This window comes from Eptatretus burgeri, chromosome 9 (assembly GCF_056783735.1).
Source record: "Eptatretus burgeri isolate ZD-2024b chromosome 9, Ebu_testis_v1, whole genome shotgun sequence".
In the NCBI taxonomy this organism is placed as follows: Eukaryota; Metazoa; Chordata; class Myxini; order Myxiniformes; family Myxinidae; genus Eptatretus; species Eptatretus burgeri.
In genome coordinates this window covers 30524276-30552263 of record NC_140969.1, presented here as the reverse complement: position 1 = coordinate 30552263, position 27988 = coordinate 30524276, and the positions used below count along the sequence as shown (strand labels likewise).

The 27988-nt window shown below is 42.3% G+C and overlaps 1 protein-coding gene across 1 annotated transcript in view; it reads right to left on the bottom strand.

Annotated features, from left to right (window-relative positions):
* Nucleotides 1-27988, bottom strand: part of LOC147019826 (complement C3) — a 271920-nt gene that overhangs the window by 206299 nt on the left and 37633 nt on the right. The window contains exons 7-14 of the mRNA XM_085894593.1: nt 22231-22318; nt 19536-19638; nt 17905-18025; nt 13025-13140; nt 6849-7019; nt 5878-6075; nt 5571-5759; nt 2826-2981 (exon numbers count right to left, since the gene is read on the bottom strand). Coding sequence (XP_085750719.1) covers nt 2826-2981; nt 5571-5759; nt 5878-6075; nt 6849-7019; nt 13025-13140; nt 17905-18025; nt 19536-19638; nt 22231-22318 — 1142 coding nt within the window. The remainder of the gene's footprint in view (nt 1-2825; nt 2982-5570; nt 5760-5877; nt 6076-6848; nt 7020-13024; nt 13141-17904; nt 18026-19535; nt 19639-22230; nt 22319-27988) is intronic.

Here is a 27988-nt window from a genome sequence, read left to right as displayed (position 1 = left end):
GTTTCTATGGCAAGTTGAGTAAAACTCATATTTCCGATAGAGATTATACACAAGCTAAAAAGGTTTGGGAGAAGTTTAATATAAAGAATCTTGGAGAATATCATGATTTGTATCTTAAAACTGATGAATTGTTTTTGGCTGATGTGTTTGAAACTTTTAGAACAGTATATAAAATAATAAAAAATTCTTATGGATTGGACCCCGTTCACTATTACACAGCCCCGGGTTTGGCATGGAGTGCTGTGTTAAAAATGACAAAACAAAATTTGGAATTAATCAGTGATATAGAAATGCTTTTAATGACAGAGAAGGCTAAAAGAGGAGGAATATCTCAAGTATGTTCCAAGAGATATGCTAAAGCAAATAAAAAATATCTTCCTGATTATAATAAGAATGAGGACAACTCTTACCTGATGTATTATGATGCTAACAATTTGTATGGGTGAGCTATGTCTCAACCCTTACCTTATGGAAAACTTAAATGGGTTAAAGAAAAACATTAGGAAAAAGGTTTACAAGACATTGTTGTCTCCTCTCATAAAGAATTGGATGAAGCTGAAGTTGGATATTATTTTGAGGTCGATTTAAAATATCCAGAAGAACTTCATCACAAACATAAAGACCTACCTTATGCAGTCACATCTGGCACTTGGTATTTGTGGTCTTTACTGTGACATACTTTAGCAAAATGTCCACTTTTGCCACATCGCCTGCAATGTACATCTTTTGCAGGGTATCTGGGGTAATTGGCTAAGTGCATTGCAGATCCACAATGATAACAAGTACTCTCTTGGCATACCTGTCGAGCTTGTGAAAATTTTGGGTTTGCAGGTTCATTTGATGTGTCCCTTTGGATGGGGTCGCGTCTGCATTGGCCCCCGTTGGTACGTGCTGGTATTGTATTTACCTCCTGAAAGGACGTCGACGTGTTGCATGCAATCGCTTTTGCTTCCGCCACGGCTGATTCGGTTTGTCCCGCCATTATCAAGGCTTTCTGCAGTGTAAGCTCCGGTTCCAAAAGCAACCGTTCACGTATACGAGCTGTAAGGGTTTTCCCCATGTGCTGATCTTGAATCGCTTCTGCAAGTTGCTGGTAAATATGAAATGGTGTGCTGAGAGAGGTCACTAAACTCGCAATTAACTGCAATCTCACGTAAAGCAGCAAAGAACTGAGCAGTCGATTCACCCGGCCTCTGTGCTCATTGATGGAACTTATATCATTCAAAAACATTCACCTTTGGCATGAAAAAGGTTGTTAATGCACCGAGAGCAGCAGAGTACGTGTCCCCATCAACTGGGAAGGTATAGAATAAACGCTGCCCTTCAGTTCCAAGGCAGTGTATAAGCAATGTGTGCTTCCTCGCATCAGAAACGGCGTCATCATTTACCGCCAGCATGAAGTTCTCAAACATGCGCATCTATGAGGTAAAAGGTATCGAAGGCTCGCCTGGACTTGGTAAAAATGCAGCAGGTGGTGTAAGAGCAAGGTGAGGCATCCTCGTCGCCAATATGTTGTGTAGCAAAGTCAGCCCACAAGAAGGATCTTTAGCTGAACCGTTTTTAATGGTGCCTCCTGCTCCACTCACTCGACAGCCCGCTCACATCACTCTCGGTTCTGCCTCATCAGTTGCGGTTCATCATGCATTCATTAATATTCATGTAACTCCCAATACCACACTGACCAAGGTCCTTCTTGCCCAGTTGCTCAGTTTGGTTGGACAGCCAGCTCTTGGAAGAGTCTGGGTCGTTCCACATTCTTTCCATTTCCTAATTATGGAGCTCACTGTGCTCTTGGGAACTTTCAACACTGTAGAAATTGTTTTATACCCTTCCCCAGATCTCTTCCTCCTCGCAGTTCTATCTACTGAGTTATACGGACAGCTCCTTGGATTTCATGGTTGAGTTTCTGCTCTGACAAGCACTATCAACTGTGTAAACAAATATAGAAAGGTGTGTTTCTTTCTAAATTATGTCTGATCAATTGAATTGTCCACAGGTGGACTCCATTCAGGTTGTAGAAACATCTCAAGGACAATAAAAGGAAAATGGATGCACCTGAGCTCAATTTGGAGTGTCATATCAAAAGGGATGCATAATTATTGACCCAAAATATTTCAGATTCTCAATTTTAATTGATTTGTAAAAATTTCTAAAACATGATTTCACTTTGTCATTTTGGGGTATTTTGTGTAGATCAGTGAAAAAAAAAACTTTAATCAATTTTAAATTCAGGCTGTAACACAACAAAATGCAAAACACGTTAAGAGGTGTGAATACTTTCTGATGGCACTGTACGTGTGTGTGTGTGTGTGTGTGTGTGTGTGTGTGTGTGTGTGTGTGTGTGTGTGTGTGTGTGTGTGTGTGTGTGTGTGTGTGTGTGTGTGTGTGTGTGTGTGTGTGTGTGTGTGTGTGTGTGTGTGTGTATATATATATAACATCCTGTGAAGTCACCTTTGCAGCACACCGTTTTCATATTTACGAGCAACTTGCAGAAGCTACTGAGCACTGGAAGTAATTGGCAGACTAAAATTCTTGGAGTGGAGATGGCTTGAAGGATAATTGGAGTAAGTTTATTGATGTTCAACTCAGGAATACTCAATTGACAGATGAACATTTGATATTCCACCTCTGTGCTGTTTCACCTTCTTGTACAAATTTTTTCACTGACCCCAGTTGCCAATCTTATTATACCAGTCATTCTCCATCTGCATCAATAAGTTAAAAGCTCAGAATAGCCCACAGGTAGCATATTTATCGATCTTGGTGAAAATATGTTGACAGAAGTCAATTTAACTCCAATTATGCCAAGAGAACATGCCACCTACCTTGTTGGCTGTAAGTTTATTTTTCTTGTCAAGAACATAAGCAGCTTTGTCCACGGCTCCCACAGCCACCCAAGAATCTGATTCTCCAGACAAATCAAAGTTTACATTATCTCTTGGTGAAAAAAGCCTCTTTCCTCCTGCGACATCCAGTGAGAGCTGCAGAGGCAAAGTATGACATAAATGACTGATAAAGAAGATGACAACATTGCACATCATGTGTGAAAATATATTCTTAAATTATTTGATATGCAGTTAATGTTTTAGTTTTTAGGAACAACAATTTCAGTTTATTTTCAGAAAAGCTAATGAATGTTCACGATAATTAGGTCTGATAATGGCACAATATGAACAAATAAAGAAAGATGTCATGAGATTGGGTCTTGGCAGAGTGTCAGAGGTCAAAATGACTGTCCTGAAGCAATGATGTGCCATCGCCCCAAGGTTATAAATGACCTTCTCGTTGTCATACAATCACAAGTTTAAGCCGAGCGATATAGCCCTTGCAATGTATATATTACCAAAACTCTCATCTTGTATGTATGTATGTTCCGAAAAATACAGCCAAAACGGTACACGATAGCGCAAAAAAATTTAGGGCCACCTTACTCACCATTCGCGTACGATGTGCAGTATGAAGTTTTGTTCAAATGGGGCAACAAAAAATTATTAAAAAATCAATTCCCGATTCAGTCAAGTACTCTTCGAGAGTATTTGATCAATGCAAGCAACCTCAGTGGTATAGTTTGCTGGAGCTAACTTTTTTTTCTTGAAATGATGTTTTTTCATCAACCGCTGTCACAACGGTAACCCAACGGGTTCACGGGTCATCGAGTTGACAATAAATATACTTTACATGAGTTCAAACTTACACCATGGATACCAACAGAAGAAAGAATTGAGCAAGCACATTTTCAAGAGTAAACAAAATCTATTCAACTTCTGCTCACACATTGATAATTACTAGCGCATTATTATCTGTCGGGTGATTGCTTCACCTCTCCTCCCCCACAGTTACACACACACACACACACACACACACACACACACACACACACACACACACACACACACACACACACACACACACACACACACACACACACACACACACACACCACTCTTACCGTGAGTAAACTCACACATGCAATTCTGACAACTCAACAAAAGACCTCAGCCTCCCATTCCCAACTATGTCCCATCTTTGCTCTCCCCCAGCCCCCTCAACCCCAAGTCCTCACCCTTACCCTCACACCCCTAAGGTATCGATCCACTCCCCGCACACAAGCTTTTGAAAAAACCCCCATGCCCTTCCCTCACACCGAAAGCCCTCAAAACCTCCCCATCATGCTATCACTGACTTCACAGAAACCTGTCAGGGTCCATTCAAAAATTATGTACCATATTTTTTGCCCAAATATGACACTCGCCCTCCCCACCCCCTCCTTTAACACTCTGTAACGCTTCAACAGACACCCCCTAAAATATTATTTAACGTTCCATGAAGACACCACCCTCCCCCTATTTCATACCCTAATCACAGGATGCTATTTATCCTGTTGTTTTTTCAGTTACTACAAACTATATTTGAATAAGGAAAGGTGGTACATTGTACCGTCAATAAGACCAGGTAGCAGTCGGAATCTCTGTTATAACGTCATTGAACTAATCACTCGGAGTGATGTAATCATTACCTCTACCACCGAAGGTGAAGGATGTTATGTTTTCACCCCTTCTGTCTGTCTGTGTGTTTGTTTGTTTGTTTGTTTGTGAGCACGATATCGCAAAAAGTTGTGGACGGATTCAGATGAAATTTTGTGGACAGGTTGGGTTTGTGACAAAGACGAAGTGGTTAGATTTTGGTGAAGATCCGGATCTGACTGCTTGAATTTTTTTAAGCGATTCTTCACTTTTGAGAGAGAGGGCCAAAAACGATTTATGGCACGATGTCTCAGAAATGCATTGGGCCCGATATGTTCTCATAGATCAGGCATTGCATGGTGGAGGTATGAGCTCTACCAAGTGCCCTTCTAGTTTCTAAATATGTTTAAATGCTTTCATTTGCAAATCCGATTAACTGTCTGCGGAAAAAGCAATAATGGAAAAAGCAATGATGGAATTTAAATGAAGCGATTTGCTTTTATAATTATTTATTGAATACGTTCATCATTAAATACTTCTATCATGAAATAAAGGGTGCCTGGAACAAAGTTGTCATAGATTGATTTAGCATTACGTAATGGCACTGGAAACACAAACCCACTCCGCCTCTGCAGAACTCCGTCAAACTTGGACACATGCCCCTCCCCCCAATTCCCCCCCCCCAGCCCCATGCGTTTCGTAATTTTTGAATGGTCCCTCAATCGCCTGTTCAACTCGTAGTATAGAAAATGTGGGTTGAATCAGATGAACTGTCCAATCAATGGGTGGAACTCGCACGCACGGACGGATGCACACACGGACGGATGCACGCACGGACGGCTCCTTTTATAGTATAGATAATTCCCTTTATTTCTCTAAACTTCGAACTCAATTAAGTTATCTTTTACAAGGAGCATAAACTTTATGATTATACCGGCATGCGCAGATTATATACTAGTCCACTCCAATGTAATAGTGAAGGATGAAGGGAACTTTGCTCATTTTGGTCTCTGCACAAATAAATATTGGATGATATTACAATTATTTACTCAAAAAGGTTTACATCCTTGTGTAGTAAGAACTTACTGGCAGTTGTCATTATTTTACCTTTGCATGGCAGGAATCCTTTACATCAATAATAATGGAATCTGCGACAAGCTCGCCAGAGGGTAGAATGAAGAAGGCAACCAAACGAAATTGTGGGACAAGTTCAGGCGTCAATAACAGGGAAACTGAAGTGGTGTCGCCTTTGCGACCCTCCTGCAGAAAGTTGTGTATCTTTCCATTGCTGATCATCTGGAATACGAAACGGTATGAATGTTTGTTGTGATGAAAGAATTAGACAATAGGTGAAAAGTCAAAATCAAATTGTGCACATCAAGAAAAGAAGATGACAACATCCAATACGACTGACCAAGTAGTTAAAGTGTAAAACATGGTCTTTGGCGGCGCTCTTGATGAATACGTCGAAAACGATGTGTTCACCAGGAGATTTTACTTCACGATGGGCATTCAGGTGAATAAAACTTCCACTTGGGGAGGAATATGATGCGATAGTAAATGATGCCTCCGCCTGTTGGGACTGTTCAAGCCGTTCATCTTCAGTCTGGACCTAGTGTGAACAGACAGTACGAAAACCACAAGTCAACAGTATAAGAGAAAGCAAGTCCAGCTTTTAAGGAGAATATCGCTCTTCCACAAGCTTCAACCATGCATACAAAAAGTGAAACTTCTACCTGCTTGACACATGAGATAAAATTAATTTCAAAATACATTAAAAAAGGCAGGAGGATAGTTCGTTGCAATAGCTACTGCTGCTTGCTGGTCATTGCAGACCTTTTAATCTTACGAGCACGGCAGCGGAAAAAACATGTCATTCATCCACAAATATGGTTCCATGAAGGTAGTCTTCAAAAGCTATACCATCGATCCTATATGTAACCTTGATTTTGCTCCAACGGAATCTTCAAATATCCTGTCTCGCGGCAGAATTGTCGACAAGGAATGTTAGACACATATTGTGAATAAATGGTCCAAAACAGGGAAATATATAGTGGGAGGTCTGAGGAATTTTATTTCTCACGATATGGTTCAATGTAAGGCTTCCTTTGTGTTAAAAGAGACTGCAGTAAAAAAAAACAACTAAATAACAGGTCAATGTGGATTTGTCTAACTTTGGTCTCAAAACTTTATCACATTTACATCACGGCATGAAAATCTGGGTATTATACTCTTTCTAGTTTCTTCTGTCCTGTGTTAGCTTCCCTCTCACACATTGTGTTCAAACACAGACACAAACAATGAGGTTCAAAATCACCCCTTTCCCCCCCGTTTGTTTCACACGAGCCTAGACGACGACAGTAAAATTATCATGAAGGAACTTACTTTGATGTTCAGTTTTTTGCTGTTTCTAGCTGTGTTGATAGTTTGCATGGCTATGCCATTGTCCATAGTTTTCCTCTTTTGTGTGATCCAATTGCCACTTGAATCAAATGAGAATGACACCTTTATAGGGACTCCAGAAGCAGGGGAGCCATCAGGGTTCAACACGAGAACCTGCACACAGTCACATAACAAAGCATGACCATAAAATAAACAATCGCTCATTAACAAGCCTCGTCAATCTCGGGGTGAACAATCTCACAAAAGCTTTCAGTTAGCTCACGATAAATATATGCAGTAAATATTATTCCAAGCTATGGTGCTGCATTATGGAGTGTACAGAGTTTGCCGAGGTTGAATGTTATAGCATTTTATTTACACTGATATACAAACTTCCACGGGAGTGGTAGGAAAGGTCATGTTATTATCTTCTCTGGGGTAGATAAGAGTACAGTAGATCTAGGCTCGGGCCTCAAGAACGTCGGGTTTCCTCCCTATAAGTTTAGTGTCAAACAGCAGTAGCAACTCTTTTAAAAGGTAGTTATACGTGTTTGTGGTTTATCATATTTTTTTACTTCTGGAGTGTGTTCAGTCAGTAATTTTTTGTGGAGCGCACTCACCCAGTGGCTTAAGCACTCAACCAAGCACTCCATTTAAAATTGTTGATAAGGAACAGCTGGCTTGGCAAGCGCTAACTAACTGCTTGGTAACTGAACACACCACTGGTAGGGCACTCCAAGAAACACCACGATAGGCTATTTATTACACATGTTAACACGGCGCTTGGCTCAGGAGGAAAAACCCCTTGGGAAAAGGGGATATTATTCCAATTAATATTGTTTTGTTACAACATTAATATTATGCTATTATCATTAATGTTGTGAATACTTTTGTTGAAGATGCGGCATTGGATAAACGCGACGACAAGCTATCTCAACACAGACATACACGTTAACCAACTTCACAGGATTTATGAATTTTATATTTAAATCCAAACTTTTAGTTGCTTAAGTGGATCTGGACAATATGAGATCATGAACGTCATTCAAAGCCTTCATGATCTGTGATCACCTCATTGCTGCCATCAGTGAAATGATCCATGGATGACTTACTAAAACACCCCAAAAACAATCCAAGTTTACGTGTGTGTGGGATATATCGAAAAATAGGAAATAATATATACGAGTGAGGTGTGTGTGTGTGTGTGTGTGTGTGTGTGTGTGTGTGTGTGTGTGTGTGTGTGTGTGTGTGTGTGTGTGTGTGTGTGTGTGTGTGTGTGTGTGTGTGTGTGTGTGTGTGTGTGTGTGTGTGTGTGTGTGTGTGTGTGTGTGTGTGTGTGTGTGTGTTTTGAAGCCTTTTGATTTCTATACAATTCCACACACTTGGACCAATCCCCACCAAAACTGAATACGTGCTGGTGACGAGCACAAACACCAACCTCCCTCCTCCCCCCCCCCCCCCGCCCCTTCCCAAACAAGGAAATTATTTGTATGTATGTTTGCGTACAGGAAAAGGTAATGACAGGAAAATAATGGCTAAGCCAATCTCCATCAAATATTGCAAACGTGCTGGGGTCCCCAGGGTCAGATCATGGGCACACAAAAATATCCCCCCACAAGGCAATTATCTGTATCTATGTGTGTGCAGGTCTAAAAATAAATATATATATATAACTACATACATACATATACATATATATATTTTAGACCTATGCCTGGTGTTAGCTTTGCGGTTATGGTGGCTGACTTGGTATCCTTGGGTCCTGAGTTTGAGCCTCGATGGCTGCTGAATTAATACCAGGTGGGGTTGACTCAACCTGTCATCCTTCCGAGGTCAGCAAAATGAGTACCAGTGTACTGGCAATAGGAACACTGCATCAGCAGCATAGCCACGTCCCTAACCAATGATGCAACCAGCAGCCATAAGGCTGCACTCGAAAGAAAGAAAGAACAGATATCCTGTTGTCGTTGTTTCCCACTATTTTGTGCTTCCCTCTCCTGCTCCTCTTGTATCCTGCCTTGTTATACGTTCCTATGTATTAGCTCTTCCACGATACTTGACTTGGTATACAAATACGTATATGTATGTTTTTAGCGGGGTATGCAGACACATTGTAAGCATTAACGAACCGTGCTTCCACATTGTCTCGGGTCGCTCACCTGCATTTATTTATTTTCATTTATTTATATTTTCATTTATGGACGCTTTCCAATGGTTCTGCGATTTTTTTCCCCCAGTGTATTGGCTTTGATGTCCGTCTGCTCGCAAAATTAACATGCTTCCCCATTGTCTCAGGTCACTCACCTGTTTTTTTTATTTATTTTCATTGATGATCGCTTTCTGGCGGTTCTGTGATTTTTTTTTTCCCGGTGTATCGGCTTTGATGTCCTGCAAGCGAAATTTCAGCTTTCTACGTCACAAGGAAGGTACCGATCATTAATAAAAATTAGGAAAAAGTGATTTCTTTCTAACCCAATATTATTAAATAATACGCTCACAGGAGGTGAGCTCAAATGGCTCGAAAGTGCATTTTTTTTCACTCTTTTAAAGGTAATTATTGTACGTCTCGTTTTATTTTCCACTGTCCAGGGACATCAGTCGCGATCTTTTTGGATTCAGATTCTACTTTTGTTGTACAGTGTGCATTTTCAAAGTATTGTTATGGATCTGGAAACAATTTGCATTCAACATACAGATGTCCCAAAAGTCAGTTATGTCGTTAAGTATGTGTGTAGTCAGATCCCTTTCCTTTTGTCTAGTGGGAGAATCAAAGGTGTGCGTTGGGATTTCTTTTTAGTTAGGTTATTAAATCTTTACATCCAACGAACAACCAACAACCATTCCATTCCCCCATCACGATCCACCACCCACCCGCTGTCTACAAGCACTCTGACTTGCCAAGGCAGGGTCTTGCAACCGTTCCTTGCCGCTTTCACCAACGTTCCTTCCACAAACGTTGTAACTCTTGCACGATGGCCTGTGCAACATCGATACTGTTACTCGTCAAGTATGAACCCGCGTGGAAGACTGGCTGGGTTTTTCCGGCAGGGGACGTTGCAGCGTTGATACTGTTACTCGTTGAGTGTGGGCCCACGTGGAGGAGTGGCTGGGGTTTCCCGGCAGGGGCCAAGGCCCGCCCTGGAAAGGTGGGCCGTAGGATCCTGTCCAATCAAAGACGGACAGCAAGGTGTGTTGACCAAGGCCCCTCCCCACTGAGGAGGTCCATAAATTCCCGAAAACTCTCTGAGGTTGGTTGGTCTTTTGGAGAGTTGAGAGAGTTCTGAGATGTTCTTAAGGGTTTTTGCTGTTATGAAGGGGTGGTTACGCGGGGCGATTATGAGGAGTGGTCACAGGAGGTCTACGTTGCTGTTACGAAGGGGTTTTTGCTGTCACGAGGGTTGAGCAGAGGGCCATCGAGGCGGCGAACGTGTCTCTGCTGGCCCTCTACAAGGAAGGACAGAGCGACCCTGACCCCCCCCTCCCTGGACCCCGATTATTCGCCACCCGAACTCCGCCACGAGCCTCGAGTCCCCCACGTGCGACTGGGGACTGGACCAACGACCTTTGTCAGGTGCCACATCACGGAGCACACCCTCCCTCCGACGGTCAGGTACCCACCGAACTCTGACCCCCAGATTGTCTCTCTCCACGGCTGCGAGGGTCCAATAAAGACTCTGGGTTTCTTTTCATTTTGTGTGTGTCTGCATGTGGGCCTGTCTTATAAGTATAAACTGTTTAAGTGTTTGAATGATTGTAAATCTCTCCTTGCTTGCATATTCACGTTAAGTCTTGCTTTGCGTCTTCATTTACTGTAAATAAATCTTCACAGAAATGTTCCCAGTCCATTTCCGTCCCTTCTTGAATTGGTCCAGTATGGTTCGGATCTGAGGTTAGGCGGGGTTTTATCCCCGATAATCCGTTCATTCCAGCCTGCACGGCTTTGGCAGTTTCCGCTCGGCTGCACCCGAATCGGAGTTGGTACCCGGTCGTTGGAACTCTACCGCAGTCGGTAGAGTGACCCGGTTCGAGCAAGACATGCCGAGGGCGTGGTTTCCCTGGGAGTCAAAATCACGTAGTTAATTAGGTAAATTGGTTATAGACAAATAGACCCTATGCTACGTGGTTGAGATATTGGCATCCACGGTCGATTAAACGACCCGCCGGCTCGCGGAGTTATCCGAGCGACGGCCTACAATTCCGGGGAGTTTGATGGGAGACGACGAAAGCTTTCCCCACCTAGTGGTCGTTCTCGCCACCGACCCCCGGCCCACAACAGTATACATACAAGGGATCGCAGTTTTTTTGTTAACAGTGTGTTGCAACCTCGTCCGACAGGACGACCTTGAGCCTTGAGGTACCCACACTCGCCTCTAAGCTGTCTCACCTGGGTGTGAAGCTCGACGAAGCTATAAAATGTCATCTCGGTGTTTCACAGGCTGGGTGAATCATCAATGTGTGTGGCGTTCCTACGTGTTAAACTGGGCGTCCTGCCTTCCAACATCAGCTGATGGATGTTAAGATCCCCACGGTGTCCTTCATGAAGAGTGGGCGAGTTATCGCTGGCACCATGGCCAAATTACAAATTCCTGCCTGAACTACTTTTGGGAATCAATGACAAACTACCCAGTCTGAGTGGGGGAGAGAGGGAAAGGGGATTTAGGGAGAGAGGAGGGGTTTGGGGTAGAGAGGAGGGGATTGGGGAGAGAGGAGGGAATTGGGGGAGAGAGGAGGGAATTGGGGGAGAGAGGAGGGAATTGGGGGAGAGAGGAGGGAATTGGAGGAGAGAAGAGTGGATTTGGGGAGAGACAGGGTTGGGGGGGGGGGGTAGGATGAAAGATGAAAGAGAGAAGGGAAAGGGGGGAGAGGGGAGAAAAGCAAGGAGACAAGGGAGTGGAGCTAGAGATAGAGGGGAGGGAGAGAGAGAGAGGAGTGGAAAGAGGGGGGTGGAAGGTTTGGAGGGAGAGAGGAGGGGTTTAGGGAGGATTGCTATGGAGGGGGAGTTTCCTTCTGTGTTTATCCTGTCCACCCCGTTCCTCCCTACCCCATTGTTTGTCCAATTTTCCCTGTATATTGTCCTCCAACTCCACTGTATGCCTGGTATTGGCTTCATGGTTATGGTGGTGGGCTTGGGATCCAAGGGTCCTGAGTTCAAATCCAGCTTGGCCTTGATTACCAGATGGGGTTGATTCAGCCTGTCACCCTTCTGAGGTCGGTGAAATGAGTACTGGCTTTCTGGGATGATTGAACCATTTGAGTATCCTGTGTTGGAGAATATGTCTGGTGTTGGCTTAATGGTTAAGGTGGTAGGCTTGAGATTCCAGGATCCTGAGTTCAAATCCCACTCAGCTGTTAAATTAATACCAGGTGGGGTTGACTCTGCCTGTCATCCTTCCGAGGTCGGTAAAATGAGAACTGGCTTTCTGGGATGATTGAGCCATTTGAGTATCATGCGTTGGAGTGGTGACCCATCTCGGATGGTGCCCAATAGCCCAGCAGACTGTTTCGGCAGCACCGACGCTCTGTGCAGTCTGGGCCCAATGGATGGATGGATGGAACTCCACTGTTCATTCCCCCCCTCCCCCACCACCCTTGCTGCTGTTCATTTTGTCCTGTTGCATCCTCATCTGTTTCGTGTTCTCGCTCTTCCACAAGCATGAACTCTGCATAGAAAAAGTCATAGGTTGGCAACCATTGTAGGTTGGCAACTTCATCGGTCGAATGGTCTCTTTCTGTGTTGAAGTAACTTTAGACGGAAGTCATTCATTAGATAGTGTGAACCGTGATGTCTGTCCATGCGTTCGTCTGTCTCCCATTCACGGCAGCCACTTCTCACGCTGCGTTTGAAAAGCTCAACATTCACTTTTGAAATGACGTGAGAACAGGCCGAAGTAATGTTGATGCCAAATTTTATTTCGCAACAAGGATATTTTGCGCTCTTTTGAGATAAATCCAACCTCCGTCGCCTGATGCTGCACCACCATCTTGTATGCAGTATTTCAGAGCTTTGGTTTTGCAGAAAACCAAGAGTGCAACACAATTGAACCCTTTAAAGTCCATGAATATTACTTTACTATCTTTTATTTTTAATAATTCTATTATCAACTAATCATCAGGGTGACCATTGATCAATAAGTTAACGAGAATCGCTTTTTCCTTCATGTACATTTCGTTGCTTTTACCTTGTAAATGTAAGGAACACCAGGCTTGAAAAATGGCACAGTCCATTTTGATTTGATACTGTATGGAGAAGCCACAATTGGAATGTCATCGAGAATAGAGTTTTCAATTTCCCCGGCTGCAAGATCAGAAAACACCACAATGTCATGAACATTCTCATAACCATCAGACTTTCATAAAGATAGTCAGCTTTTATGTTTTATGTCACCGATTCTTCGCCTCTTCCCTCTATAAGGGGTGAGGTCCAATGGCACCACACTTCTGCCCTGGCTTGATCATGGTACTCCTCTAAGCCGCTCTGCCCTCAGCCAACTCTCTCCACTCTCAAACCACCCCTACCCTTAAGGATATCCCTCCTCACACAATCCTCCCATTTCAAGCATGGTTTACCTCTTGTCCTCCTACCTTGCTCCCCCTAAACCTATCCGCTCTCTTTGCCATTCTCTCTCCCCCCCATCCACACCAAGTATCCATTCCATCTCAGCCGGCGCTTCACCAATCTCCCCGTCAAACTCATCTGCACACTAATCTCCTACCTCAGGTCTTCCATCCTCCTTTTATCCACCCTTTTCACTCACAATCCTTCTGACTCAGTTGTTCTCACAAACCTGCAACCTCTGTTGTTGTCTCTCTGTCAGAGCCACCATCTTCAGACCAGAAAGGTAGGCCGGCGTTACACACATCAGAAGCTTCCCATTCAATTTTCTTGATGTCTTTCTGTCTGCCATTACTCATTCAACCCTCCTCCACACATTCGCACCCACCTGATTCCTCCTCCACACCTCTACCTCAGACATACCATCCCCTGTCATTGTTCCTCCCAGATACTCAAACCTATTTCTCTGCTTGATCTCCTTCCCCTATAACCTGATATTAATTTATTTTCTCTGCTGCCCGACTCACATCAACTCAGTCTCCTCCATACTCATCTTCAGCCAGTGCTTCGCAAATGCTTCCTTACTCTCCCACAGTACTTCCTGTATCTCCTGCCCACTCTCCACCACAACAGCCTTATTGTCCACATACAAAATCCTCCCCATACTACCCCTCAAACTCACCTTCCTGCTTATACCAGCTCCATCACCATGATAAACATTAGTGGGCTGAGAGCACTTCCCTGCCTCAAGCCAGTGTTCATGCTGAACGCCTCAGACATCCCAAGACCAACAAAGACTCTTCCCTTTGTTCCCTTCCACCAACCTAACTACTGCTTCTGGCACTCCCATCAATCTCAGTGTCGCCATCACCATCTCTCTCGGGACAGTGTTGCAGGTCTTCTCCAGGTCCACAAACCCCAATGGCATCTCACCTTGCACCTTCAACCTCTTCTCCACCAGCTGCCTCAGTGTGAACATCCCATCCGTCGTCCCCCTACCCTTTCTAAACACCTGCTGCTCTTCTCCGATCTCCATATCCACTCTCTTCCCTATCCTCCCATCCAGAATCCTCTCCAGCACCTTCATTATATGACTGAGGAACATAACGTCCCTGTACTTCCCCAGATCTTGAACATCGTCCACCCCCTTCCATAGCAGCACAATTAATCCTAATCTCCACTCCTCCGGAATTGAACTCTGTCTCATACATATGTTGAACACTTGAACAGCCTCTTTGTCCAACTGAGTTCGACTTCTTCCACGGCAATTATCATTTCCGTACACACCTCATCAATGCCTGACACTCTTCTCTTCTTCATTCTCTTCAATGCCATCCACACTTTCACCTCTGAGATCTCCATTAATTAACTCCACTTTCCCCTCCACATAACATGGTAGTTCCATCTCACCATTGCTTCATTCTCAGTTCAACAACTTTTTGAAATACCCTTCCCACACCTTCAATGCTGCCCCTCTCTCTGTCACTATCCTCCCACCACCATTCTTCATCACCGCCCCTTCATGTCCTTGCCATCTTCATCGTCGTCACGAGCCAATTTTATGTCATCTTCCTCCCAACTTGTTGCACACCTCCTCTTCCATATTATTGTTCGTCTTAGCCACAGCTCTCTTTGCTGCTTTCTTCTGCTCATACAGGTGGAGTAACCCAAATCCAGTTGCCTCCCCCTATTATTGATCTCTCGAGCCTCTTCCAAAACTCCTTCTCTTCACCAACTGCCAATGCCACCTCTTCTGTCCGCCAAACCCAATTTTTTATCAATCAACGATGCACCCTTTCCTGACATCCTTCCACACAAAATTCTACAATTCCCCTAAACACCTCTCTGTACTTCATCCACTCCTCCAAACCTTCTGCTTCTTCGCTAAGTTTCTCATACCTAGTTCTCATCCTCCCCTTGTACTCAATGATGACGTTTCTCCAACACTTCCCCCACCTAATAATCTTCTGACCCCAACTATTAATCTGGTCACAATCTAATCTCCTGCACACACAACACTCCCAACCTCCTTCTCTGCATCGTCTCCACCACCTCGACTTCTCTGCCCCCCAATGATCCTACATTCAAACGACCTAAACGAACCTCACTTCTGAAGCGCTGCCCACCTGGCAGAATTAGTACCATCTTGATCAGTTTGGGATGCTGTTCATCAATCAGCAGCGCTGCCCGGGCTGACCCGCTAGACCCACTACCCTAGCCTGTTATCACAATCTTGTGTGTCTGCACACACATACACCGCTCTCTTTCCACTCACTCCCGACCTCCCCCTCCCCCCCAACATCTCGGCTATTCCTCCACACTTGACTCCTCACCCCTACTCTCGCGGCACTCGTTCCTACCCCGACCCCACTCATTCCCTTTTCTCTTCCTCCCCCCACCCCACTCACTCACTCTCCTCTTCCTCCCCCAACCCCTCCCTTTCCTTATGTTCTGCTCTCCTGCTCTCCTGAGCACATTAAATTTGTGCTTACTCAGCTTACACCAAATAAATGCTTTTCACAAAACTCAATCAATTCTCTCATAAAATCTCAAAAAAAAACATCACGAAAAAATAAAAAAATCAAAGTTCAAGTCATTCAGTATCTCCGTTCAACCTTCACCATGCTCGCAGAGTCCAAAATCACAAATAGCATCAGCAACACCAACTGATACCATTGTTAAAATTTAGACACCCCAGCTGTGGAAAATAATAATGATGATAAAGTTGTTTGAAGGCATATACAATGATGTAATTGTTTGCACACCATCAATGCTCTCTCTTCAATATTTAACTTGTTTCTCCATGCAGTGCCTTCAGAAAGTATTCACACCCCTTGACTTTTTCACATTTTGTTGTGGTCCAGCCTGGATTTTTAAATGGATTAAATTAAAAAAAAATTGTCACCGATCTACACAAAATACCCCATAATGACAAAGTGAAAACATGTTTTTAGAAATCTTTACAAATTAATTAAAGATGAAAAACTGCTTGCGTCAACAAGTATTCAACCCCTGAGTAACACCTTTGTCGAAGCGCCTTTGATAGCAATGACAGCTTCGAGTATTCTTGGGTACGTCTGTATCAGCTTTACACGTCTGGATTTGGGGATTTCCCCCCTATTCTTCCTTGCAGATTTGCTCAAGCTCTGTCAAGTTAGGTGGAGAGTGTCAGTGAACAGCGATCTTCAAGTCTTTCCACAGATTCTCAATGGGATTTTGAGTGTGGGCTTTGGCTGGGCCACTCGAGGACTTTCACATTCTTGTTCTGAAGCCATTCCAGCGTTACATTGACTGTATGCTTGGGGTCATTGTCCTGTTGGAATGTAAATCGTTACCGCAGTCTCATGTGTTTTGCACTCTGAAGCAGGTTCTCCTCAAGGATTTTCTGTATTTGGCTCCATTCATTGTTCCCTCTGTCCTAACAAGTCTCCCAGTCCCTATTGCTGAAAACCATCCCCATGCCATGATTCTGCCACCACCATGCTTCACGGTAGGGATGGTGTTAGATGGGTGATGAGATGTGCTCGGTTTCTGCCAAACGTAGCTCTTTGCATTCAGGCCAAAGAGTTCAATTTTCGTCTCATCAGACCACAGACTCTTTTGACTCATGCTCTCAGAGTCTTTCACGTGCCTTTTTACAAACTCCAGGTGTGCCGTCATGTGCCTTTTTCTCAGGAGTGGTGTCCATCTGGCCACTCTCTCATAAAGCCTGGATTTGTGAAGTGCTGTAGAGACTTGTCCTTCCAGCGGATTCTTCCATCTCAGCTAAGGAACTCTGTAGTTCTGTCAGAGTAGTCATTGGGTTCTTGATCACCTCCCCCACCAAGGTCATTCTTTCCCAGTTGCACAGTTTGGTCATACTGCCAGCTCTAGGAAGAGTCTGGGTTGTTCCATATTCTTTCCATTTCCGAATGATGGAGCTCACTGTGCTCTTGGGAACTTTTCACACTCCAAAAATTGCTTTATCCCCTTCCCCAAATTCATGTCTCCTCAAAATTATATCTCTGAGTTCTGCGGACAGTTCCTTGGACTTCATGGTGGAGTTTCTGCTCTGACATGCACCGTCAACTGTGGTACCTGAAATAGAAAGGTGTGTTTCTTTCTAAATCATGTCCAATCAATTGAATTGGCTACAGGTGGACTCCAATCAAGTTGTAGAGACATCTCCACGATGATCAAAGGAAATTGGATGCACCTGAGCTCAATTTGGAGTGTCACAGCAAAGGGGTTGAATACTTATTGACATAACATATTTCAGCTTTTCATTTTTAATGGATTTGTAAAAAATTCTGAAAAAAATTTCCACTTTGACATTATGGGGTATTAAGTGTTGATCAGTGACAAAAAAAAAATCTCCATGCAATCCATTTTAAATCCAGGCTGTAACAACAAAATGTGACAAAGTCAAGGGGTGTGAATACTTTCTGAAGGCACTGTACGATGCAAAGTGTGTTTTCATGATAATTTGTTGTTGGTGAACGAAGAATAAGTTGTGCAAATACTGACCGTCAGAAGAAATGACAGAAGCCTCAACATAAAGCGACTGTCCGAGCAGCAATTTGGGATCGGGATATTGCTCCAGGATATGTTTCTGCCTTAAGGTGTGCATGGCTTCACCTTGTTCAAACTGTGTGGATAAGAAGTTGACAGGTTTCAAAGCAAAACTGAGAATTAAATATATGTTACATGCACAATATCAAATGGAACTTATCAGGAATAGATTTATTTTTGATGGAAATAACATCAGTTGAGGCACTGTTGGGGCTCTGTCTGCATCTCAAATGCACCCAAAGTTAATGTGAACAAATCCACCAATACAATTCCACATCTTATCTTACCGACAATATCTGCAATGAAAAAATACGTTTTTACTCAAGAAAAGGGCATTGTTGCAGTCGGATAAGAATAGGATAGAATCTGATTTCAGTTGTGCCTTGTTTAGTCATTCTGCAACAATATTTTTGAATCAATATATATATATATATATATATATATATATATATATATATATATATATATATATATATTTTTTTTTTAATCTTCTTGTGGGCAGAGGTTATGTTTTCACCCCATCTGTCTGCTACTTGCAAGTGCCACGTGGCAAAGAAGGAAGTCCCTCGTGGCAAAGAGAAAATGGTGTCCATTACAACGATTTCACCCCATTGTGGTTAAATTGAATTTTTTGTGATTTTATTATTGACATTGGGAAGACTCATATGCCTGGTGTTGACTTAATGGTTAGGGTGGTATGCTTGGGATCCTTGGATCCTGAGTTCAAATCCTACTCCGCTGTTGAATTAATACCAGGTGGGGTTGACTCTGCCTGTTATCCTTCTGAGGTCAGCAAAATGAGTGCCAGCTTGCTGGTATCCTGTGTCGGAGTGGCGACCCCTATCCAGGATTGTACCCAATAGCCAAGGAGACTGCTTCGGCAGCACCAACGCTCTGCACAGAGTATGGTCCCAGTCGATGGATGGATGGATGGAAGACTCCTCTGCCATTGTGGATCGATTTATGGACCATCACATCTCATGATAAAGTTATTGAGGACAAATTGACAGTCTGGTCAAACAGCGGCACCATTAGCAGATGAAACTAGAACGGCACTCAGGAGAGTACATATACCTCCGCCAGGCCAACCTCTATCCAACTTCAGTGGCAGAGGTTAAAAAAACAAACAAACAAAAAAAAAACAGTCGAATCAAAAGTGTGAGCCCAAGAAACAGGATCGACATAAACAGAATGACCATGAAAAAAATGCACAGGATTTAGTACACACGACAAAGAACAATCGACACAAACAGAGAACAAAATCGACAGCAACACAGACGAATACAGAGCGACTACTTCGATTTTTGAAGCAAACAACTCGAAGATGAAGAGAAGTAACCAAAATCAAGAAATCAGATTGCACCACAATTCGGCCCACAGAGTGATTAAATTATAGCTTCGTCGAATGTGGTATTTCACAGCATTCGATGTCAACGAATGTCGTCTACCTAATACAATATAATTCCAGATTTTCCTTCACTGCTGCCACCCACTCCCATTTTGGTGATTTATTCATTTATTTATATATTTTGTCTTGGCTCAACATCCGATGGTTAACATATAGCCCTGCACATGTATGCACTCACTCGAACCAAAGCTGAAGAGGTTGATAAAAGTGTCCTCTTCGATTGATGTTTCACTCCATAGCGAACATATGCACGTCCCATTACTGGCTTGCCATATATATGCCTAAAACAGGCAACAGCAGAAATGAGGAGAGCACATTGAGGTAGAATAAGGCAGAAGAATGCCTGTTAAGGTAGAAGAATGTGACTGACATCAATTGTGGGAAGCACACAAAGTATATGTGCAAATAATAAATAATTTCAACAGAGAGATGAATATGATAAATATACAGGGCATTTCAAAAGTCTGGAATCATAGGGATATTTATTTTACAATATTATTATAATAATCTCTCAAATAGTGAGCTGATGACGTCCATACACATATCAATTCTTATATGTAGGTTTATTTGAATATTTCTTAACATTGACACATCGATTTCAGCACATTCTTTTCCGATTTCATTCTTTACAACATCAATAGTAAGTGGTCTCGTGGTATAATCCACTGATTTCAGGTGTCCTCAAAGAAAAGATCACGCGGCGTTAAATCTGGACAATGTGGGGGGCCTTCCTATTGGTCCATGACATCCGATCCACCTCAAAGGCATCATCTCAAAAAAAATTTTTAAATAAATAAATCTATCTCCTATGATTCTGGACTTTTAAACAACCTGCACAATGCAATATTACGGAAGATGTACAAACAAGAAATTAACACATTGTATAATGCATTAGTAAAGGGTATTTGAGCTCTTTTCATTATTTTGAGCATAACACCTCGTGTTCATGATTCCATGCAGTCCATCAAGGCATGATTGGAAAATGTTGTTCTAAATATCCGACAGCATGTTCCACAATTCATCCATTTGATCCATCAAATCATCAAAACAAAACAAACAAACAAACAAAAAAAAATGGTGTGGCAGCCATGTTGGAAAAAAGGAAAAACTTTAAACCTCTGCATCTCCGAAACTGCACCAAGGGAAAAATTGAAACTTGGCACATGACACGTACTTCACATGGAGAATAAGTGGGAATTTTTTTAATGATGTCATAGGTGCCTTCATTGTGATATCATAATTGTATATGTAGAATGCTAGATCTGATCAGTGTGACAATTTTTGAGAGCGATCTGGGGATAAATTGGTTGACAGAAAAAAAAATTGATGACGTCATTGGTCATGTGGTTTGGCAGCCACATTAAAAAAAAAAATAAAATAAAAACTTCAAGAATCTACATCTCTGAAACGGCTAAACAGATTGAGGCGAAACTTTGTAGGCCTATCCATGAAAAACAAAAAACAAAACCATATGATGCTATATGTCCCATGGTTTGGCAGCCATATTGGATTGAAAATAAAAACTTTCAAAAATCTTCTCCAGAACAGGTGGACAGATCAAGGGGAAACTTCACGCACAATTTCCCAAGCCATGGAGATACCAGGGTATTCATGAATAATTGATAGGTCACATGGGCTGGAAGCCATATTAGATTGGAAGAAAATCTTTAAAATATTCTTTGTCTTGAACTGCTTCATTGATCGACGTGAAACTTCACAAATATGATCTAGTGGTGATGGGGAATATATACAGTAGTTTAAATTTCAACCTGATTGGATGCATGGCCTAGCAGCCAGAAATCATAAATTTTTTGATATCAGTGTTTTTGATTTTTTGGGGTTTTTTTATATTTTTTATATGGCTCACTTGGCTGCACTTGGATAAGTTTGAGGGTGGAGGAGTCGCAGCTGAAATGCGAATCCTATACAGGTTCCTCCTGATGACTTCATCTTTGCTTTTTGCTTGTTCAGGTTCCCTCTGACGACTCCATTGCAGTATTGTATTTAATTGGTTTTCCATTTGATTGGAATTGAATTTATTTTAATCCCATTCTGAATTCAATTGAATAATAATGAATGTCTTGGGTCAGGTGTCCAAACAAAGTGGGATTGTATCAAAGAGAAACGTCTTGGTACCCAGTCATCACTGCCAGCAGTTATAAAGTGGCAGTTCTAGTTATGCCTGTTATTACGTAATACACCAGAACACAAACACCACACAAAACAAGTCCCAGCGAAGGTTTGTAATCTCCGATTGCTCCTTCTTGTTTATGTAATGCGGTGATGTTGGCTCATTCCCATTCAGATGAAAGATGACCGAGTGCAATCTATAGGGTTTAAAGGGCAGAAAGAGGATGTGTAAGATCAGCAGAGGAGGTTTTTAGGACACAAGAGTTGATGCCATCTGGTCCAGTTTCAGAATAAGAGTCGTGGATTACAAGAACCTTCTCTACCTTTTCAGGTGCAAAAGAAACAGAATTCAGGAGCTTTGGGTACGAGAGGTAAGGGTGGGTACAGAGAGTGAGGGGTTAGTGACACAAGACTTGGAAGCAAACACCAAATTGAGCATTCAGCCTTCTCATGAGCGGAGTCGGCTGTGGTGCCATTTGAAGTGAGGGTAGGGATGAAGGAAAGTATGCAGGGGGAGCATATACCAGATGCAGACTTAACAAGGCATTTTAGAGGAGGGAGACAAGTTTGAAAGTTCAATCTTACAGTTGGACAGATGTTGTTTTCTGGCTCTCGTAAGAGTAGACACAAATCATGTCATGTATAATCTTATTATATGTTATTGTATATCTTTAGATGATAGTTTTGTAATCATAATTGTTGGTAATATCTCTGCTGAGAAAGTGCACATTGATTGTACTTACATTGCCTTTATATGAATCGTAAAGGCCTTGTCATAGACGTGCAGGTATGGTTGTTCACTTGTAATGGACACGTCAAATGTGGGTAGGACTACAAAAGCAGGAAATGCATCAAAATACTTTAAAACTTTAACTGTGACCTTTAAAAAACATACTGTATTTATCCTCACCAGAGGAGAGGGTATTGCATTTGGGTCCATTTGTTTGTTTGTCCACACAGAACGTGAGTATGTGCATGAATTACAGTTGACTCTTAAGAACTCTAAGACCCTTTAATACCCCGAAAATCCTTTGACCCTTTAAAACCCTTTAAAACAGCAACCCATGAAGACAATGAAGACCCAAAAGAGAACTAATGCCCATTAAAATTCTGAAGACCCAGAAGACCCCTTTAGAGCCGTGAGAAAGCAACGACACTTTGAGACCCCGAAGACCCTTTAGACCCTTTCTAACCCTAAGACCATTTAAGACCTGCAAGACGCTTTATACCCCAAAGACCTTTGAGACTCAAATGACCCCTAACACCCTATAAGACCCTTTAGATGCCTAATACCCTGAAGACACTTTAGAACTGTAAGACCCTTTAAGACCTTCAAGATCCTTTAGACCCCTAAGACACATTGGAACCCATAGACCCCGTTGCACCCTTCAGAACCCTTAGAACCCCAAATACCCTTGGAATCCTTTGTACTCTTTAGTCCTTCACACCTTTTTACATACATACCCTGTAGACCCATTTACATGTGTGAGGACCCTTTAGACACTTTAAACCATTGGTTCCCAACCTATGGCCTGGGAACCACTTGTTGTCTGCAAGTTAGTTCCAAATTTTTGCTTTTTTAAGGAACATGTTTACTCAATAAACGTAGGTCGTTCAATTTACCTCCTCGTTGTATGATATCATACATTATATATATATATATATCATATATATATATATATATATATATATATATATATATATATATATATATATATATATCATACATTGCTCCCTCGCTATATCGCGGTTCACTTTTCGTGGCTTCACTACATCTGGATCTTCTCCAAAATCGAAACAATTCTTCCTTGTCACACACCCAACCTGTCCACCAAGTTTCATCCAAACCCATCAACAACTTTTTGAGATATTGTGCTATACTGTATATCCGTTTCGCACTATCTCTCAATGGTGAAGAATCACGAAAAAAAATTATCAGATCCGGATCCACACCAAAATTGAATCAATTTTTCCTTATCACACACCCAACATGTCCACCAAGATTCATCCGAATCTGTCCACAACTTTTTGAGATATTATATTGTGCTGTATATAGTTTTTGGCCAGATGTATCAATAGTGAAGAATCACTTGAAAAATTATAGTAGTCGGATCCGGGTCTTCACCAAAATCTAATCAGTTCGGCAATGCCACACACCGAAGTTGAACTCAAAATTTCATCCGGATCCGTCTACAACTTTTTTGAGATATCCTGTACACAAACAGACAAACAGAGAGAAAGGGTGAAAACATAACCTCTTCACCTTTGGTGGTGGAGGTAATAAATAAATATTTAATAAAATAAATAAATAAAAACTTACATCCGTTCCAATCTATATGAAAAAATGTCAATGTGTGTCAGTGTGTCAGTGTGTCTCCTCCATAACTCCAAAACCATAAAACCTAACAGCCTGAAACTTTGCATGTGCACAAAGAAAACTCGAAGGACATGCAAGATTGAAAATTGGGTGTTTGGCTTAATTAAAACAACCCTTTTAAAGATAATTAACGGCTTTATTTAATTATATCCTTCATCAGGTCATACTCGGACACCTCGCTCTCTGGCTCTTTAGTCGTTTCCTTTGTAACCTCGTTGGGGTCTGAAGCCACCATGTTTTTGCCCTGTTCAACCATTCCTTGACTTTGAACAGGCCGCAATGATTTCTTAATGATAAAGTTTTTTTCCCCACTTTCCTCACTCACATTATCGAATGCCTGTTCATCATAGTTATGAATCGCTGTATACATCGCTTTTGTAAGTGCTGTAGTTTTCAAATTAGGAGCTTGGAGCAATATTATGCATTATACGATACGATTTTCAAAGATCTTCTCTCAACGTGATAATTAAAATGTATAATCGAAATATTATTTCAGTTTTGAGGATCGGATATCATCCGGACTAAATTAGTGTCGGAATCCGTTGTGTAATTTGATAATTTAAAGAAATAACGAGTCTTATAACTAAGCCGATAAATCTATTTACCTTAGGCAAGCAAGGCTATGTTCTATCCTCCTCCATAGATACGCAAGAAAATGTGAAATTTCCAAATCATTAAACTTATCTTTTTCTATCGTTTGAAGAATTATATAGAGTGAACAAAAAATTTAGGAATGTGCCAAAATTAACCAGCTCCATTTAGCAACATGATTGAATGCATTCACTTCTTGACCTCACGCTCTGTCCCCCGAGGGACTGCCTATCCATAACGTCTGCCAGATCTCTGTCTGCATTTTCGGAGGTTTCTCGAGGTGCTCTACAGTGAATCAAAGCAAATCTGTTGAAAAAGGACGTTTTAAAATAAAAGTAACAACGTTTGCACGGACCCCGAACCGATGTACCACGTGATGTGTGCACAGACGAGCAGACAAGATGGCGGATTATCTAGAATGTTGATTTCATGGGCGATTGAACTTTGCGATGTCTCCAGGGTTGTTCTACATTAAACAGCAACTCTTTTGGGGATGAGGTCATGATTTAAACAAATTCATTACATTTCGTAAACTGCTATGTGCACGGTGAAGACCGGCTTTACAGTTAATGGGAACCTATATGATATGCAGCGACAGCCTGGCCAAACGTTCCTAATCAACCATTTAATTGGAGTGCTTGCATGAGTGCTTAAGCCACTTGCCGAATGCCTTACTGTCAATAGCGGCACTGTGCTATGTTCTTCTGAGCAAATCTTTTACTCACTGCGGAAGTTTTTACCCACCACGTCAACCAAGAGGGATTGGTTCATGCTCCACCACCCCAAGTGAGTGATTCGTGCTCCACCGCCGCGAGCGAGTGGTTTGTGCTCTGCCGCCCCGAGCGATTGGTTCGTTCTCCGCCGCCCGAGCGAGTGATTCGTGCTCCATCACCCCGAGCGGGTGGTTGTGAAATAACACCCGATTTCTGATCCGTTTTCTGTATTAACCTATTTTCTGCCAAAACTTTTTTCCCCACCCATTACATGCATCTATTTATAAAGAACAATGTTTGTGAACATATCCCTGAAATGTCTGTATAAATGCAGTGTTGTTTTTCATTGAAAGCTTCTCATGGTGTTTCGGGTTGTTGCCGATATCAGCCGGGCGTGTGTGTGTGTGTGTGTGTGTGTGTGTGTGTGTGTGTGTGTGTGTGTGTGTGTGTGTGTGTGTGTGTGTGTGTGTGTGTGTGTGTGTGTGTGTGTGTGTGTGTGTGTGTGTGTGTGTGTGTGTGTTGTTCATAGAGCATATATATCTCTATCTCTATCTCTCTCTCTCTCTCTATCTCTCTCTCTCTCTCTCTCTCTCTCTCTCTCTCTCTCTCTCTCTCTCTCTCTCTCTCTCTCTCTCTCTCTCTCTCTCATCCTTGCTCTACCCCCTCCCAATACAGTGAAGCACCCTCCTCCCACACCTCTCTCACTCTCCGTTTTCTTTCTTCCACACCCACTCTTCGTTTTCTTTCTTCCTCTCTCACTCTTCGGTCTCTCTTTCTTCCTCTCTCACTCATCAGTCTCTCTCTCTCTCTCTCCCTCCCTCCATCTCTGAAAATATCCGGCTGGATGGTGTTTGTCTCCAGACATTTCCGGGCAGGGTTTGTCTCCAGCCAGCTTGGCTCTGGGCACATCCGGATGATGTTATCTCATCTCTGGATGCGTCCGGGCGGTGTTCGTGTATGGACGCGCTGGGCGGTGCTCGTCTCCGGATTCGTCCGGGCGATAATCAACGCTCCACTGCACATCTGCCTTTCCTTCCTCTCACCTCACACTGTCTTCCCTTCTCCCACTTCCTCCTCAATCCTCCATCCCTCCTCACTCCCCATCCCTCCTCTCTCCTCTCTCCTCTCTCTCCCCACTCTCTTTCCCCCACCTCTCTCTCTCTCTCTCTCTCCCTCTTTTTCTCCCTCTCCCTTTAGTATCCCCCTCAGCAAAGCAACGGGTGGTATTTGCTAATTTCAAAGAATATAGTTTGTCGTTACATTCAGGACATGTCACTCGATACAGAAGAGCAACTTGTTCAATGTCTTTGAAGTAAAATATTCGCCATTCAACTTGATGAATCCACAGATGTTGCTGGTTTCACTTAATTACTTTTATTCACTCTTTTTTTTTTTAGTATTAAAATGTTGTGAAAAAGGGTGTAAGTGCTCCACAGGAAAAAAAATATAGACAACCAAGGTAGTCCTCATATTGAAAAAGGTTGGGAAGCACTGCTTGAGACAATTTGGACTTTTTTAGACCTTTTCAGAATTTGACCTTTTCCACCTTAAGAACTTCAGACCACTTCACCTTGACAACTTTACAGACTGCTGACCTCTACAAATTTACAAATGGACCGATGAAGTGCAAAGTAAGCCTGGATGAGTCAACATTATGATGCCTGAAATTAATAAGCGGAGCATATTTACTGGTCTTGGCTGGTCTACTGAACATAAATGGGCTTCCAGAGGAGATTCTCACGATTCTTTCCATATCTGAATTGCAGGGTCGACTAAGTGTGCTTGTTTGTTCCTGAATGGGGGGGGGTGTATGTGTGCATGATTGTATCCATATGCGGGTTTCAGAAGATGGAACAATGTTCTCCCAAGTCTTGAAGTATCCACCTCCGCTTTGGGAAGGGGGTCATGATTCATGGACCAAGCTGTGAAGTTTTCTTGTTCTCAAAGTTTTCTTCCGAGGGCTCTTTTCAGGATCAACGCTGAGCCCTGGACAACCTCCAACTACAGTTAATTTGTCGCAATATTCCCAGGGATATTTTTTTTAAAGATCTCTGTAGGGTTCTTCTTTATCATTCCCATTGCTCCAATTATCACTGGTACAATTTCAGATCTCTTCAGTATCCACAATATTTTCATTAATTTTTGAAATCTTGGTATTTGGTCATTTTCTTGATTTCTGCATTGTTTGGACCAACATTGTTGGGTAATTACACCTCATTTAGCAATACTGCCTTTTATTTTTGGACCTAAGTGCTATATGTGGTCATAATGCTTTGGTGTGTGTGTGTGTGTGTGTGTGTGTGTGTGTGTGTGTGTGTGTGTGTGTGTGTGTGTGTGTGTGTGTGTGTGTGTGTGTGTGTGTGTGTGTGTGTGTGTGTGTGTGTTGTCATACGTCATGTCACTGATGACGTCATTTGTGATGAATTAAGTAATGACAATAAACTAATTTCAAAGCTAAGATTGCTTCACCCATTTTTTTGGAAATTTAATGTTGTCCATACTTTACTGAGCAATCGATTTACAGTTGATACTTTTCATCCAATCGATAACAACACATTTAACTCAGGGTGCCTGAAGCTCCCCGATACACCTTGTATTCCAACTGCGTCTTCATGTCCTTATTACCGGATGAGTTTTCTGGCTGGAAACGATTTCAGGAGATGACCGAAACTGACATAAAATACATCCTCAATTTATTCAACTGATTCCTCATTATTCGTCAAGAGGCACAATTTAATGGACGAGACCAATGTGATAAACAACAACTTCACACTGCAGAGCCAATAAATACCTGGAAATGATCATATATCTTCAAGGATC